General features: G+C 34.9%; 1 protein-coding gene across 1 annotated transcript in view; it reads right to left on the bottom strand.

The window, feature by feature from the left end:
• SEMA3D (semaphorin 3D) overlaps nucleotides 1–13557 on the bottom strand; it is a 126477-nt gene extending 112920 nt beyond the window's left edge. The window contains exon 1 of the mRNA XM_008686297.2: nucleotides 13407–13557. Within this exon, the coding sequence (XP_008684519.1) occupies nucleotides 13407–13557 (151 nt within the window). The remainder of the gene's footprint in view (nucleotides 1–13406) is intronic.
• Between the last annotated feature and the right edge of the window lie 5512 nt (nucleotides 13558–19069).

Genomic DNA, 19069 nt, shown 5'->3' with positions numbered 1-19069 from the left:
AAAAAAAAAAAAATCAGATTTTCATTTGCTCTTCTGCAATGGAATGTTGAAGATCATTCTGCTCATTAGGTATTAGAACGTTATCTATGTCAATAATAAATCAGATGGTCCCATGTAGGGAAACATTAATTAGAAACAAATAAAGCCTATTATATCATCAGAGCTTTGTTCTTGCCAGGACAGGATGTGCAGCAGAGTGTGGCAATTTTATGCTGTCACATTTCCATCGACATCCATGCTTTTAAATCACAGGTTTATTCACATTTGGCTAGCTTTCAATAGCAGATGCTTTATATAATCCATCACACGTGAGATTCATAATTTATGATTATGAGTTCTTTTAAATTCTTCCTTTGAATAAGTCCTTTTAAATTCTCAAAAGCTTTGCTATGATAATTTTTCCCATTGACCTATAAAAAAAGGCTAACATTGTAAGTACCTAGTACATTTCCAGAAAAACAGGTCATAATAGAATAAACTTCCCCAGAAGTAGTTGACAGGATAATCCCGGGAAGACTGATTGTACTTTGACAATTATTTTCTTAACTCCCTTCAAGGTCTTGAGATTTTCTCGTTTTTCAAATTTCAAGGAATGTTTAAAATCAAGACACGATGTCACAAATGAATATGGATTGGCATTGCTCTGTTTCAATCAAGTAAGTAAATTTAATTTTTACAAAATCAGAGGAGCATACCTTAAAATACTATGGATTCTAAATAGAAAGACAAATACAAGAGAACAAATAATTTCTTAAGCTAAGATCACGACAATTGAATGTACAGAGCAAAGAGCTCTGAGAATAACTTTTAAAAAGGACAATATTCTATAACATTACTTTTTAAAATTAATTCTATTCATCAAAATTAACTGTATGCATACCAAAAAGTAACATTAAAAGGTATATGTAAGGCATCTGTCTCCTCCTCTGTCCACCTCCAATCTAGTCTCCATAATAACACATTTAGTAGTTTACTTTCTATTCCTTTTCATAATTCTAAATAGTATGAATATACTACTATATTTTAAAACATTATTTTCAGACATTTTCATTGAATTTCCATTTACAGAAGTTGAGAATTTTAGCTTTTTGATTCCAATTCTTTCCCTTCAACCAAGCTCCTAACATAACACGCCCATTTTTATGAAAGCTGTATTCAGTGATTCCATTATTATCACAATGTAAATATTCTTCCTTACTGAGAAAAGTAGTTTTCTAATTAATTATACTTTCTTTCTTGAAAAAAGCTGTTGCTTTTATTAATAATTTCCCAGTTGTGACATTGCTTAGTTTTAAAATCATGATCAGGGATGCCTGGATGGCTCAGCCGGTTGGCCATCTGCCTTTGGCTCAGGTCATGATCCCAGGACCCTGGGACTGAACCCTGAGCTGGGCTCCCTACAGGGAGCCTACTTCTTCCTCTCCCCCACAGCTTGTGCACTTTCTCTCAAATAAATAAATGAAATCTTTTTAAAAAATAACATAAAATAAAATCATAATCGAATCTTTCCATACTTTCTGAAAAGTGCCTCCATAAAATTTTCATATGAAATTCTGGCAGATTGTTTTTTGTTTTTCTCCTGGAGACATCTCTACTGGGCCCTTTCTCCTTCTACCTACAAACTGGATTGGCTGTTGTCTCACCTGAGGGACAGCTTTCTCAAACTTCTTTCTACCTCTCTTCTATTATGAATTCCATCTTTCCTAGATCCTGGGTCTTTCTCCTTGATTTATTTTCTTAATTTTGGTGAGCACATCTCCAGAAGCTTCCTAAGAAAGGGTGACTGAGACTTAAATTTTTGAAACTTTCCATGTGTAAAAATGCCTCTAATTTACCCTTATTTTTTTTAAATAAGTTTAAAATAATTGGACTGAGTATGTCTTGGGTTTTATTTGTTTTTGTTGCTGTTTTTCATTTATCGTGCTGGGCACTCAGTGTGACATCTGATCTAAAATTTAATTTCCATCGATTCAAGAAAATTTTAGTTTTGCTTTTCATTCCCAACAAACTGATGTCAATTACCAGTAGAATTTTTCTCTAGGTTTTCTCCAGAAAAGGTCCTCTCTTCACATGCTCAAGGAAGATATTCCTGGTAAAGGTGTGCAGAAAATCTGCATTAAAATATGCACACAGACTTCCAAGAGGGAGATTAAAAATACACTCTTAGAATACTGTTTTCCTGAATTTCAGGCCATATTCATAGGGCATAAGCAATGAAATAATGTTTTCCAGTTATAGTTTCCTATAATTGTTTTTGTTTCACAAATCTCTAGATCTGTGCTGATGACTTTGAAAGAGACACCTAAAACCGCACTGCCTCTCTCAAATCACAGTTCAGAATTTCCAATAGCCTGCTTGATACTATCGTTTTCCCCCAATCAGCTGATCTTACTGAGTTTAATGACTTAATGACATAGTTACCAGGCTCAAAAAATCAGAATCATTTTTAGTTTCCCTCTCTTGGTCCCTTACTCTTTTTTCCTGTATTTAAATAATTGGTACTTCTAAGTCTTGCCAACATCCAGCTAAATTTAAAGTCTTACAGATTCGATCATGCAAATTTTCTATTCTCCTCCTCAAATATTTATTCCTATTGTCAGCCAAGCCAAGATCTCTATTATTCCTTCTCTAAATTACTGTAACTGACTCATAAACAACTTTGTTCTATGCTCTCCTCTTTCACCAGTCTCTACCACGTGATGCTGTCTATTCTGTTTTTTCTCCTAAATCATGATTAAGTTAGGTCAATTTCATTACCAAATTCCTCCAATGCCAATACATACTTCATTCAATAAAGTCTGAGTTTCATCCAACATTCAAAGTTCCATTTCATACCTGACCTTCTTCAAAATTCTTCAATGGCATTCATTTCAAAAATGTCCTAATCCTATGGCATTAATATGTTTGCAATTATTTTGTCCCTTAAAAAAAACTAGAAGCCCTTGCAGATTAAGAATTATGTCTAAATCAATGCTGTAATTCATCACCACTTCTTGCACAAAGGAAGTCTAATAAACACTTAACTAACAATTTTTCAAACTAGTGATTCCTGCGTGTGTTGGTTTACCTACCTTCCAACTAAATTGGGATTTATTATGGGCTTATTAATAATTTAGAGAGGTTAATGTGCCATTAGGAGACCCAACTGTGGCTCTAATGCTTTGTAGTCATTAAAGGTTCCTGCTGTTATCTTTAAATGCTTGGGGGTGGGGAGTGGGGAAAGAGAAGGAGGTCTAGAACACTGCTTCTCAGGATTTAACATGCTTTCAGATCAGCTGGGATTCTTGTTTCTCATTTAGAACAGGGTGAGGGGCTGAGATTGTTCATTTCTAATAAGCTCCCAGATTATGCTGGTGCTACAGATCCGTGAACCAAAGTTGGAGTAGAAAAACTAAAGTGCAAAGTGACCCCACTGCACTGAAGAGAAGAGCTGGACTGTTTCCTCTTCACCACACTAGAGTTTCTTACAAACACTTAAAATGTGGCTATGTTAATTTATGCAAGATGGCCAGATTATTTTTTTTCCTTTACAATTCTACATTGGTCAAATCTGCACATCCCTAACTCATTTTAAATTAAACTAATTAACCTACATTATAACTAAATTGCTATAAGCGATAAAAGACCTGCTTAGTTTAAAACCAATGATATATGAACTATCCTCCTCTGTTTTCTCTTACAAAGAAGGGAAATACATATACTTAATATGCATTAACCTGGAAGAAAGATGCAAAAATGACAAATAATGATTTAGTCTTGACTTTGAAGTAAATTTCCTGTTACGTGCAACAGTAGAAATTCTACCAGAGTTGCCTAAATATAATTGTATTTGTAAAGATCTTCAATTTTTACTTCAATTAATTCAATAATACATTGTTTGGACTCTCTTTGAAACCTGTCATAATATTCACTTCATGCTTTGTAACATTCAAGGAGCTTTTCCTCTTCTAGTTAATTTGATCCTCAAAGAGAACCAGAGGATTATCACTATTTTCCAGATGAGAAAACCTAGACTCAGAGCAAATCATCGTTCTAATGAACAGTACATGCCAGAGAAAGAGCTAAAATCTAGGTCTTCTGACTTGAAGTCCTGTCAACTATTATAGCTATATTTTCTATTTGAAGATTTAGCATTTACTTAGAAAAACAAGATTTTTTTTCAAAACAACTCTCCTCACATTTTAATGGACTGTACCCACAGACAAGTTCTATTGCTTCTTCCACTTCATCATTCCACTGGGATTACTGAAATATTTATCTTATTTTCTAGACTGTGTCTGGCTTACTGTGGCTTCAGTCAAACAAACCTCTTTATGAGTATCTTTGGAAGTAAAAAGCACTTAGTTCTAATTTATGCCTCTTTTTAATCAATAGGATTAAATCATCATGTTTAAAGGACTTACAAAAATGCAAAATATATATTACTAGTTCTTAAGAAGCAGAGAGGCATTTGTCAAATTTTCTGTGAAAAAAAGACATTCATTTTTAAAATGAGCTTGAATTTATATTTTTACACATGTATTGAAAAAATCTCATTGTAAAAATTCCTTTCATAAGACCCAAGGAATTAAGAGCCAAATTTTAGGTAAGTAAAGTCCTAAAACGAGCAGTTGCATATACATAATTTTTTTTTAAGATTTTTTTATTTATTTATGTGACAGAGAGACAGCCAGCGAGAGAGGGAACACAGCAGGGGAGTGGGAGAGGAAGAAGCAGCCTCCCAGTGGAGGAGCCCGATGTGGGACTCGACCCCAGAACGCCGGGATCATGCCCTGAGCCCAAGGCAGACGCTTAACGACTGCGCCACCCAGGCGCTCCGCATATACATAATTTTATCTCCTTAATAATTTATAGAATAGTAAACCAACCACATATAACATCTGTTTTAACCAGAGAAGAGCTGACTGGGTTTAATCCTAGAAAAAATTGCCTTTACTTAAGCAATGAACATCTTGATTAAAGTCCCCTCCAGCTTTATGCATAGCCGAAGACACAAGCAATGTGTCTCAGGATGCCAGGAGGACACTGCTGACCTTTGTAGATCTCTGTGATTTTTATATATTTTCTTAATTCCAAAAACGTTCTTTTCTGTGATACTTCTATGGCAATATTGTATCTTAACATTATAGTGTAACTTCCATCACTTTGTGAACCTCCACAATCAATGTTTAGAGCAGTGCTCAAATACAGTGTTAAATAGATTTTAATTATTATTAATTAATGGGCTTGGATGCAGTCAAATTGTAGTATAAATACCATTGAACTGAAAAGCAGGAGACTTGGATCAGTTTTTTGTTTTGTTTTGTTTTTTTTTTTCAATTATCTCTTATGGGACCTTGGGATCCACCTTTCTGGAGTTTTCTTTCCAAATCTTTATTTGTAAGTTTTCTTTTTTTTTTTTTTTAAGATTTTATTTATTCATTCGACAGAGATAGAGATAGCCAGTGAGAGAGGGAACACAAGCAGGGGGAGTGGGAGAGGAAGAAGCAGGCTCACAGTGGAGGAGCCTGATGTGGGGCTCGATCCCAGAACGCCGGGATCACGCCCTGAGCCGAAGGCAGACGCTTAACCGCTGTGCCACCCAGGCGCCCCCTTATTTGTAAGTTTTCTAAACATATTTACTACTTACAGCTTGTATCCCTGTTACAGTGACAGAACTGTATCACCTTTCCTCCTTGAACAGTTTTCTGTTTGACTTCTTTTTCCATCTAGACAATAGTGAACACTGACAATGACCCAGATAATAGTTTATTATGCAAAATAAGCCCATTTCATTAACATTTGTTCTAAAAGTAGCCTGGGGCACCTGGGTGGCTCAGTCAGTTAAGCATCAGATTCTTGATCTCTGCATTGGGAGTTCAAGCTCCACACGGGGCTCCACGCGGAACATGCAGCCTACTTAAAAAATAAAATAAAATAAAAGCATAAAAGTAGCCTGATTTTAGAGAAAAGAATGGAGTTTCATCAATATTTTCTTCAGGGAGGTATGGATTATCTCACATCTCTTCTGAATCATGGATTATTTCCCTTCTAGATTATTTCAACCGAAATATAAATATGGTGTTATTTAGTTCATGAAAAAAAACCCCAAATCTCTTGACTTTACTTTCCTTCTAGTTACAACTGCCCATGTCTCCATTACAGGAAACATCCTTGAAAGAATTATCTATAATTGTCTATAGCCCCTGAGCTCATGCTCTTAAGTATCCATCCTAATTGTGCCAAGGCTCCCACACTCAAAGACACTGACTTTATAAAGGTCAACAGTGAACTTCTGTTGTTGAATTTGATGTTAATTTTTACTTGTTATCTTTGAAGACACATTAGCTGAATGTGACACTCCTGATGATCCCTTTTCCTTTACTTTCTTCATTGACTTCCTGTGTACTACAACTCCTGATTTTTCTCCTACATGATTTTTCTGGGCACTTCTTTTCAGTTCACTTTGATGCTCATCCTTCTTTTCTCCACCTTCCTTGCTTGAGAGAATCCCAGAATTCAATCCTTCAAATTCTTCTACATCCTTAGTTATCTTAGAGAGTCTCATGGATTTAAAAATTTCTATAGGCTAACTGCCAAATTCATATTTCCAATAATACGTCCCATAAACTCCAGCAATTATATACTTGAATGCCTTCCTGGCATCTCACTTAGATATCTAATAGTCTTGTCTTCTCAAACAAACATGTCCACTTGATTCCCCCCCCCCCAAAATCTACTTCTTTCACAGTCTTCACCATCTCAATTAATGGTATCTCCATCCTTACGTTAAAAACAAAACAAAACAAAACAAAAGATGGAGTCAGATCTGACTCCTCTATCTTTTACTTCATATCCTATCCATCAAAAAATCCTGTTGGCTCTATCTACATTTCATTCTCTACTCCTCCTCCACTGCAACTGATCTGGCCCACAGACCATCATTTCTCACCTGCATTATTACAATATGTCTATTTCCCTGAATTCTCCCTTTCAGTGTATTTACAATACAGAAACCAGAATGATCCTATAACAATGAGTCAGATTATGTCACCACTGTGCCAAAATTCTCGAGTAGGATTTCCATAACACTCAGACTAAAAGCCAATGTTTTAACAATGACAACAGTGGAAGGACCTAATCTTTTTTTTTCCTCCTATTAACTCTCCGATACAATCAAACTTCTTTCCCCCATCCAACTGTTTTATGGCTGTACTGTCGTACTGTCTTCCTTAGGATCCTTAAATATGGCAGACACATTTTCACCTCATAACCTTTGCACTGGATGTTCTTTTGCAAAAAATACTGCTTTCCCAAGTATCTGCATGATTTGCAATAGCATTTTCTTTAAGTATTTGTGAAAATATCACTCTGTTGGTGAGCTCTTTTCCTCACCACCATACCTGACTACCATGCCATACTCCTGCCATTCTCTAGCTAACTTGCCTGATTCATTTCTCTCTGTAGCACTTTCATCTTCTTTTTTGCTATGCAATGTACTTATGTATGGTCTGCCTTTCTATATCAGCATATAAACCACATGATGACAGGGATTTTTGCCTCTTGTACTTGCTGATATATCCCCTTGTTGCCAGAACAAGGCCAGAAATGTAATGGCCACTCAGAAACTATTGTTATTAACTGTTGACAGTTCAACATCGCATATACAGGGAGATTATCCTTGAACTCTTAAAACTACAGAAGAGCAACTGAACAGCCTGTTTAGAGTATATACATCTGGGAAAACAAGTGACTCCATTCAAATATGGCACATCTACCAAAATTAAACCATCAATGACTTGCTTTATAGAAAAATACATATATTACATGAGAATTCTTACTATAAGATTGACAATGATTCTTCACTAAGTACTTAGGGGGAGGTATTCAGAGCAAGCCAGCTTCTTTTGCCAGGAATTTGAAAAAAAAAAAAAAAATGCCCACTTTAGATTGCATCACGTGGTCTGAGCCCCTGAGTGATTTTATGATACATTTTAACCCACTCTGAGGGCTACTAACCAATCAAAGACACTACTCTTATCAAGGCCAACAATGATCTTTTTAACTGTAAGGTCTTATTAACTACTAGAAGACCACAATAGTAAAAATACTGGAAAGTACCTTTAAAAAATTCACAATCTGTGGGTGGTACTTAACTGAAGGAAACTAACTCTAGTAGAAAATGCTCTGGGAGTAAGTGGAAGCAATTTTAATATGTGTTGTAAACAAGAGGGAGCTACATAATATTTTTCAAAGTTGTTTCCAGAAAGAAGCCGTTGGTCTGCAACCATTCACATGGAGCAAGATAATAATGTTTCACAAAAAATAATAATTGACAGCATTTATTAAATGCTTACTATGCCAAACACTGAGGTGCTTTACATGGGTCAACACATCTTAACAAAATCCTGATTGGAATTAAATAATTTAATACATTTAGATTTACTGTTACACTTACTGTGTTATAAATAAGAAAAGGGCAGTATAGAAAATAAACATCCAGATATCTCACAACTAGTAGGAACAGTTAAGACCTAAGAAGTTTGGCTTTCTTCACTGTTACATCATGCTGAATTAAGATAATAGAACTAATGTTAGACTAGTCAAATCAAACAAGTTACATGAGTCAAACAACCATGAATCTCTTCCTGAGACACATGCTACATTTCACAGCTAAATAAAGTAATTTATAAATAAAGAAAAATATACAGATTAATCCACTCATTTCTCAGAAGATTCCAACAAAATAAAGAACAATTCTATTAAATACATTGTTTTAGTTACACAACAGAAGAAAAAATTTTAAAGGTGATTTCAAGTTTTTCTTGTCTATGAAAATACATAAAAGTTTTGGAGGATCAAAAAATAGTACTTTGTTAGTTATTGAGAAGAACATATTGCCAAAAAAGTAATGGTGAAACCTTATATATATTTTTTGTATCTTGATATTTGTTTTCCTGAATAATGGTTCCCTCAAGGACACCAGGTGGCAAAAGCATGGGCCTTGAACTCCAGAGATAAAAACACACAACTTAATTTTGCCACTTCATATATGCTTCTTGTGTTGGGGCAAGGCCTTCAAGCTCTGAGTCTCAGAGTTTCTTATCTAAAAAATAGGTACAAAAACAACAGTTTTCAGGGTATCCTAAAACAGATACAATAAAGGCCAAGTAGGGTTCTTGGAGCCTGTCACTCTCTTGTTTTATATTCTTCATAGCACTTCCCACTATTTGAGATGATATTCATTCATTTGTTTACCTGTTCTTTGTCTCCTTATCTGGAAAAGAAATTCAAAAGGGACAGTGACCTTTCTCAGACCTAATGAACGTGGTGGTTGCTCCATACACATCTGCAGAATGGGTGAATATATGGTAACTACTAAGTGGGTTAGTTTCTTTCTTCATGTCTAATATGTGGGAGTTCAGTGTTGACTAGCTGGTGTTTTGTGGGTTTACTGTGATTCTTTTAGATAGCAAGAGTTTTAGGGGGAAAATATTCAAATGGAATTGACAGTGAGGTTCAAAGGGATGTGGTAAGAAAAAAAGAGTATATGTATGAGATATACGCACATACATGTATCATATATATACATATGTGTAATATATATGATAAGCCATTCACACATAAATTAGTACTAAAATCTAAAACTAGGGAAGGAAAAAGAAAGCCAAAAGAAACTGTGTAAATATATATATATATGAAAAAAAAAAAAACCCTACAATTCATCATAAGAAACAAGACTTTGGTATATTAGTTAACTTTCATTTTTCTTCTCCTGTTTCAAAGTTTTTGTCCATTTCCTCTTTATGTTTCCTACATCATTTTCTGGTTTTCCAAACAAATAATGTTGCAGATACTAATGATTCCTGGGGATAAATATCCTTAACTCAAATAAGTTCCCTCACGATGACTGTGAAATACAGAATGTTTACACTATTACGGGACTGACGTAGGTCATTTCTCAAAAGTTATTTTTACTACATCCGAAGTATAAACTGTACCAATACATCACTGTGAGAAGCCCACCTTATGGGGCAAAATATACATAATAAACTTATAACATGAAATCCAGAAATAGAGACCATCCTGATCTCCAAGTTTCCTTACTTGTTATTCAAGAACCAGATTTAGTTTGCATACATGTACAAGAATTCAAAATATTCAACTGAAGGGAAATCTCTTTACAAAACAATAGAACCAAACAAGCTCCTGGGGATTCAGAGGTCCAAAGCTAAGTCTCTATCAAAGAGCATTCTTTGGATAAAATGGTTATTATATTTTCTGTTGGCCTTTAAGAAATCCCTCAAAATAATCTTGCAGCCATTCAAAGTAGCTAACTCTACTGATACTGGCTGCATCTCTGGTCAGCATCTAAGGAAGCATGAACCATGGAAAGCAAAGAAAACAAAGCTAAGTCTGTAACCATAAAAATTATTTTTGAAAACAAAATTAACTTTCACTTTAGCTGATTTTTCTAACCTCACATTCTGGCAGTGTTTTAATGCCCAAAGCCAAACTTTTAGACTCTCCCAAAGCTATCTAAGCAATGGCTGGTACTAGCTGATCTGAATTCATTAGTCAGGATCAGAAGAGAAGGAAAATGCCAAGAGAGACTTCCGATCATTATCTCAGAAATAGGAATGTGGTATACAGGCAATTTTCGTCACCATAACCCCAAACTGGCAGGAATTTTGTATGTCATAACTTATTCTGGAATAGCCCACTTAAAAATAGTGGGATTTGACCTACTTTCCTCTGAAACTCTCAGATATGGTACAGAAAAGGTAGACAGGGAAGATATTCACATGCTTGGAAGTGGATGGGAAATGTGGACATGGTAGGGCTGAGCAGATGATTTCCAAAGAGAAGACACCATATTCTTTAAAGTGGAAAGAGGAGTGTCCTGTAAGGGTTGTGAATACTACTCCTAGCAAAGATGACTGCTTTATTATTAGCATACAATCCGGAAATGAATGGCTAATAGTAGCTCTGGGAAGCCAGTAGGGGTGTGTGTGTATCTTTTGAGGGTGGGTTGGGAGATTTCTGTAATTCCTATCATGCATTCAAACTTTGCTACTGCTTACCAGACTTTGACACATAAATTACCTAAATGTAGAGAAAAATCTAAAAAAATAACACTTGGAAAGTATAATATAAGAACCATCAAAAGACTAGTTCTTACTGCATTTAACTCAACATTTAACACCAGTTCCCCTTTTATATAAGCATTAGGTGTTGAGAAGAGTGGCAGTTGATACAGAGAAAACTAAAACAAGATTTTGAACTCACAGGGTTGATTCCCAGTCCAAAAACATATTCATACAAAAACAAAACAAAACAAAAAAACCTCTAACTAGATGAACTAACTAGTAGCAGATGTATGGAATTAATTAATGATGTTTCTCTATCTGTGGAGATTGATTTATTTTTCCAATGATCAACTACAACATTTGGGTTAATATTTTACTTATACGACATTGTGGTTATGGACTCAAATGATCACGATGACAATCTACTTTTTCCATACATTTATCAAAAGGTACAACATCTCACAAGTCTGTGGCTCTCTTTTGGTCACTCAGTGGTCTTAAACAGAGCATGTTTCCTTCTTCAACTCTTAACTGTTAATTTTGACAACCAAAAATAATATAATCAGTCAGATATGATCATGGTGCTTCTGTAAATGTTTAGGTTCACTTTGGTGGGTAAGTGCCTCAGTGAAGAACTGCTAATGAGCAAGACCTAAGAAACAGAATCAGATACCTGGGCTCTATGCAGCATGAGGCTGACTCAGGCGCTAAGCCATGACCCAGTCGGAACCCTTGGCAAATTTCTGTTTCTCGGTACCTCTGCATCCTCACATAAGAGAAGGGGATGAGATTAATCCCCACGACACCGGGTGGTGGTGAGGATGAAATGACAACACACAGTCCTTATACTAAGGCTTCACTCATAATGAATCGTCAGCGACTGTTAACTATTAAAGATTCTTTGCAAGCCTGATTTATTATGCATTGTTCACACAGATCAATGCAATGTTCTAATGTTATTCATTGTATCATAGGAACCAGACAGTGTTCCCTTTTTTCTTTCCCCCTTCAACCTCTTTATTTTCAAACTTTCTGCATCTCTCTCTCTCTCTCTTTTTCATTATTTGGAGTTTAGTATTTGTTTTCTGTTCCTTTTCTTAAGGTGAATTTTGACTTCAGACAAATGAACAAATCTGACTTGTGCATATGACGGGTTGTGAAAAATCCACATAATTGAATAGTCACATCCTTTATTGGGATAGAGAACTCTTACATAATCCCAGAAAGTTTTCCCTCATATCTCTTTCCTGTTAATCCTCCCCTCAACCACACAGAGGCAATCTTCTGTTTTTTTTTTTTTTTTCCTTTTTTACCTGTTTTAAAAATCCTAGAAAAATATAAGAACTCAAAAATAATACGTTGCCCTAACTCTTTAATTCATGAGATATAAATTCCAAACAAACGCCAACATACGAAATGTGTAATGGGTGTAATGCTAATTCCATTTCCACTTACATTCGATATCAAGTTAGGTTTTATTATTGATATTTCATTCAAGGTCAGAATTTAACTTGTATTAAAGATCAGAGGATATTAAAACTGCAGGCATAATTTTCTCCTCCCAAGTTCAGAATAAAGGAGTATAAGTCCCCTACATTCCTCTCATTACTTGAAGTATTAAAGAAGCCAAGAAAAGAAAAGAAAAGAAAAGAAAAGAAAAGAAAAGAGAAGAAAAGAAAAGAAAAGAAAAGAAATATCTTTAAGCATAAAACTTGGCGCACTCTCTCTTTCTCTGTATCTGTCTATCTATACACACAAACATACACACACATAAGACGACTAAATATAACTCATAAACTTTGCTTTTATATTAATTTATGAAAAACAATTAGCTTAGCAGATTTCATTTCTTAAATAGTTTTTCATCTCTATTGCAAGCCTTTCACAGGGTCTTTCTAAAATAATAAATATGTATATGTTCAAGATCTTGAAGGTATCTTCTAATAATTTTTTTAAAGATATCTTACTGTGTTTAAATATAAATTGCCTCGAACTAGGGATAAACTAATTAGTATGAGCCATATGAAATTAACGTTTTTCTATTTTTAGGGACTGACTTGTTTTAATACAAAACTGATTATAACCTACAGACCAAAATCTCCTAATTATGCTAATCAGTAGTCGATCATTGTAAACAATGAACTGAAAAGTGTACATGAACACGTTTGGCACCATTTTCCTCACAAAAATAAGAAATAATTGGGCTTTGTGGTCTATAATAATATTTTTATTAACTGATGCCAATACTATAAACATTTCACTGAAGTCAGTATGCATTTCTAAATAAAAGAAATACAGTAATCACAAAGACAATCTGAAAAACATTTACACACTTACCTTTGTAAGTCAGCTTGAGTCGTGGAATATTTTGCTTAGAAGTTCCAATGACTGGAAGAAACAGCATGGTCATGCTTAGTATCATCAAGGCATGAAAAAGGTCAAAATCATGGCTTCTGGACTTCGGTCTCTCATTTTTAGTAGCAGTCATGATGAAAACAATGTCCTCTTTCAAATGATGTTAATTTAATCTAAAAAAATAAGAAAATAGCCATTAATATTTTCCTAGACTTACTAAATTATGATTTTCTGAATGTGTATAGATTTTAAAAAATAATTGTTCCTTCTCTCTTGTTTAAATCTTGTAAATTGTTACAAGGGAAAGAATTCAGAACTGAATAATAAAATTCAGGTCTGCCTTTACTCAAATGCAGAGATGAAGACATAACTAAAATTTCAACTATTTATGATAATTAACATTTCTTCCTCTATTAAAGTTTGTTTGTTCTAACACAAATGCAGAAGGAACCAACTCGTTCTAACTTGATGAGTTCTTTACTCAGATAAGAATACTGGTAGAAACCCATTCTTTCCTCATATCATCCCTGAGGAAAAAGATCTCCAAGCAAAAACAAATAAAAGCTGTCATTTTCAGGGAGTTCATTTCCTGTTTCTGACATGAAGATGTTTTAAAAGTCTACTTAAGGGGTGCCTGGGTGGCTCAGTTGGTTAAGTGTCTGTCTGCCTTTGGCTCAGGTCATGATCCTGGGGCCCTGGGATCAAGTCCCCCCGCCCTACCCTCTCAGGCTCCCTGCTCCATGGGGAGCTTGTTTCTCCCTTTCCCTCTGTTGCTCCCCCCTGCTTGTGCTGTCTCACTCTCTCTATCTCAAATAAGTAAATAAAATCTTTAAAAAAAATAGTCTACTTAAAATTGGAAAAATGAGGAATGATTAGGTCACGGCCACCACTATAAATTTTAGGTCTGGGATAATGCAATCTTACCTGCACTCTATATACTTTTCCACACGGGGGAGTACTGAATAGAAAAACAAACTAATATAAAAGGGTTTATAAAAGAGAGGAAGTTGTTATTAACTAGGTTGCCATAGATAAGCTGCCATGGTTGTCTTTTTTTGTTTTTATTTTATTTAAGATTTTATTTATTTGAGAGAGAGCGAGAGCAGGGGGAGGGGCAGAGGGACAAGCAGACTCCCTGCTGAGAAGGAAGCCCAATGAGGGGCTCAATCCCAGAACCCCGAGATCATGACCTGAGCCAAAGGCCAACGCTTAACCGACTGAGGCACCTAGTAGTTCCAGTCGTCTTTGTTAAAACATGGAATAAATTAAGACACATATTTGAAACTAAGCCTGATAATAATAATTACAAATAATAGTCATCGAATATTTATATATACCAGATACTTGTTGTTTTAAAGTGTTTTCCATAAATGAAATGATTTAATGCTTTTAAATTAACTAAACAAGGAGGCCATTAGACTCAGGCAGCTCTGATGAAGTGGCAGCCTCCTTAAGCAAATGGAAATCTAAGTCTATAAATGCCTCAAAGTCACAAAATCAAAACATCAGGGATAACCAATCGCAAACAACCAACTAGGCCTTAGGCTACAGCCAATTCTTTCTTGCTTCAGCATTTTCTCCACACAAGTCTTTCCCTGGCTTCTGAAGGCAAAGCCTCCCAGTTTGGCACTACACGGCTGGAATCAATTTTTGCTCAAAAAACTTAAAAATTTTAATATGTCTCAGCCTACCTTTTAATAATGCTACTACCAACAGCCATAAAGGATGGGTAACTATTTACCTCATTTCACAGATGAGGAAACTGAGGTACAGAGTTAAATGGTTCTCCCAAGGGCACATGGCAGATAAGAAGTGGATAAAAATATGTGGTCAGGACTTTAGCTAGAGTTGGCCTCTTAAACCCCTAAGTCTTTGGGTGTTTTTCAATATGGTAGAATCAAGTAGTCTTCAACTCCTGCAGTCTTCAACTTTTCTTTCTCCACAAAATTTCCTCTGTCTTTCTAAGAAATAGCCCACAAAAAGGATCTTGCTATGCTTACTTCCAGGGAAGATTCCAGATGTAGTACCTGCTTCAACTTCTGTCCAAATAATTTCTGTGCTTCCTTGGTAATAGCTGTAGCCATAACAAAGAAGTCTTATACTTTATGTAATTTTCTAATTATTTAATATCAAAATATTCTGTTTATATGGTTTAGTTTTAAGAGAAGGTTTAATCATGAGTGAACTTTCTTATGAAAGATCAACTCTTTAGTAAATGCCTTTGCATTTTAATTACTTTGAAAATAGTTATTTTAGTTACTTTGAATCTAGTTACTTTGAATCTCAGAAGTTAAGATCAATCTGGGAAAGTGAACTAAAATAAAATTAAGGGATGTATTGGTTTATTGTTATATATGACAAACATTTTAAGGACAGATTACAAATTTTATGTTGTTTCTTCATGAAATGTTGACTATGAATGCTTAATAAATTATATTTTTACATATATGTATATATTTTTAAAATATATATTTTTATAATTTACTTTAATTATCTTCAAAGATATTTATAAGAAGTAACTAACTATTCTGTCTTGTGTGTAATCTGTGCATATTTAATTCTTTGATTTAGAAAATTACTTCATATGTGAATAATCAAGGTAATTTAGATACTCATTTAAGTGTGGCACCTGGGTGGCTCAGTCGGTTGAGCATCTGACTCTTGATTTTGGCTTAGGTCATTATCTCAGCATCCTGGGATCGAGCCCCAAGTTGGGATTCAGCCCTGAGTTGGGTTCCACACTCAGCTGGGAGTCAGCTTGAGGATTCTCTTCCTCTGCTTTCCCTCTGCCCCTCCCAAACTTCCCTCCCCACCCCCACTCATGCACATGCTCTCTCTCTCTCTAAAATAAATAAATAAATTTAAAAAAAAAGAATATTGTACTAAATATGCCACATATTACATATTTTATTCACATTTACTTGACATTCCTTGAGCAGTATTAATTAGACATAATTTGAGAGAAAACAGGAATGTCCTTCTGACCAAAAAGATCTATATGCCATCAGTAGCACTTTATGAAAATTTTAGTTTTTAAAATTTCATTAATGCATAAAATAAAACACTAATAAAGTCCTTCTTTAAATAATATACTAAAAATAAATTCTTAAAAAAATAAAGAACTGTGTTATTTTAAAGGTAGTAGGACAAAATGTTTGTTACTGCCACAAAGCAGTCACTTTAGCTGGTCCACAGGAAAATTTATTAGGATTAGTTTCAAATTATATGAGTTTTAAAGTTACTCAATCTCTGAAGAAATGAACGTTGCAATCTTTCAATTTGCCATTTATACGAGTAAAAAAATAGATACATTCTTTGACTTACAGGTTCTCCTTAAAAACTTACTGCTTTTATGTAAATAAGAACATATGTACAAGAATATATATGTAACAGTCATTAACATCACAGCTAGTCCCCAACCACTTATTAAGATGAGGAAAAAGATATGACTCTTTTCTGAAAGAAGTGGTTGATTATATAAAAATAATTAAAGCACCATGAAATGATTTCTAAAATCAAGATATTTATGGAATGCTATGCAAGATAGCTCAAAGGAGTATCACATAGATTTAAGCAAGACAAAAACAGTTTCATGAAAGACAGTGAAAGGAGAATGACAAGCAAAAACACATAGTTTCAGAAGACAGTGATAACTCATTAAGGGTTCTTGAAAAGCCAGAAGCATTACAGACTTGGTTAGACTGCTACAAGAAGGGAGGGATAGAGTAGCATAACCCAGAAAGGTGGAAGAGAGAGGACACCAAAGAAAAGACGAACTTGACCTAACTGCTAAATGTGCCTCATGTCTGTTCTGGTACCTAATATATTATGACTCAGTGCATTACTCCACACTGCCTTTGATATTAGATTATACGTGCTGATTCTATCCATATTCATCAGCAACTCTAATCCCACTTGCCTGTTCCTTTCATTTTTCCCTATATATACACATGAGAGCAGAATACGGGTTTCTGATCGCAGAATATCCATAGCCTTGGCATACACACATATATTTCTCCACCTACCCTTCCTCTCATTTCCTACACCTCCCCCCAAAAATGAAAGGTAAATTGAATATAGAGTTTAAGTGTATTAAACTTCTCATTAAGCTTAGTTTTTCTGAGCTTCTGGACATGTGAAATACTACCTTTTTCTTCATGACATGCAACAATGCATGTAATGTGAATGTATGTTTAGGTACACAGGCAAAAGAGAGGGAACTTTCCATGTGTGCATTTTATTAGCAATAATGACCTCAGTACAGGACCTTTCTTGGGAATTAATGACCAGTTGGGGTTAATGGCCCTTGGCTATGTATTGAGATATCTACTCCTCCAACTGACCATTAATCGCTAAGACATGCCCTGTGCCTCCAACACTATAACTTAAGAAGATTGATGTTTTGGTTTTCAATGAACAGTAGTCATACTGTTCCTTGTAACACAACTCATTAATACTGTTAAATAAGTTAAAAATCAAAGTGCTGTTTTCCTTGCTACATGACATTCCGATAAGTGCATGCACGTGCTGTTACATATGCTAAGGGTGAGAGACAAAATAAAACAAAAATCCTGAAACTGCCGGAACTTTTTTTTAACTTTAAATATTTTTCTACTATAAAACAGTCACTCTCTATAATCTGCTGTTCCTGATTCATTGTTTTTCTTCCCAACAATCCTCCGAATTCAATAGTCAATCTTTTAATTGAGGTAATTTATGGGTTAAATGTATAGCCAACAACCTCTCCTCTAATCTATTGATCTTTTGCCATCTTCCTTCCAGTGGATGTGGATGTGTGTGTGTGTGTGTGTGTGTGTGTGTTGTGCATGCACACGTGTGTGTCCTGCATCTGGGAGGAATTACAGAGAGAAGTAGGTGTGATTTAACCTAAAGTGGGTGGATTTAGTGAATTGCATAGGTTATACTGCATGCTACTGTCTGTAACAAGCTCGACCTGGAGCCAATTAACTGCATGTAATCTATTCCAGATGTTCACTGGAACAAACAACACTCTTGGGGATCTTCAGATGTGGAGCCAATAGGGAGTGTTCTGATTATGAGAGATTTTTACACACTGTTCCACTAAATCAGAGATCCAAATGCATAATCTAACATTCAAGAAGGCCTTGTGCCATTTCCCAAAGGAATACAAAGAGTCCAGGACTTACTGGATGGATAGTAACTCATCAGCAATATTATTTGAGGAGCAAGGGATATAAAATTTTATATGTGAACTTCATTGATTTGCCTTATTTATATTTATCTATTTCAAATATCATTAAGATAATGTATAATTATGGTGAAAAAATACATTCTATGCATAGGAGAAGAATTAAAATATAAGTCTTGACACATAAAAACCTTCAACACTTTAGATTAAAGATTTTTTCCTCAGGGGTGTGTGTGTGTGTGTGTGTGTGTGTGTTGGGGGAGAGGAGGCAAAGAATCCTTGATTTTTTAATTTATAAAGAGCTATTTTTTCTTCATACCTTCATGGTGCACATAAGGTCACTTGAGACTTTTTTACTCATTCAGGAGACATGAGGAATCATGACTACACTCAAATTAATAGTATTACCTGAATAAGCTCGCTTTGGCTTAATTGTAGCTCATGTTTTTGAATCACTGTTTGATTAGATGGTTTT

Source organism: Ursus maritimus, unplaced genomic scaffold (assembly GCF_017311325.1).
Source record: "Ursus maritimus isolate PB19 unplaced genomic scaffold, ASM1731132v1 scaffold_3, whole genome shotgun sequence".
In the NCBI taxonomy this organism is placed as follows: domain Eukaryota; kingdom Metazoa; phylum Chordata; class Mammalia; order Carnivora; family Ursidae; genus Ursus; species Ursus maritimus.
The sequence above is the reverse complement of the archived record's forward strand: the minus strand, read 5'-3'. Positions and strand labels throughout refer to the sequence as shown.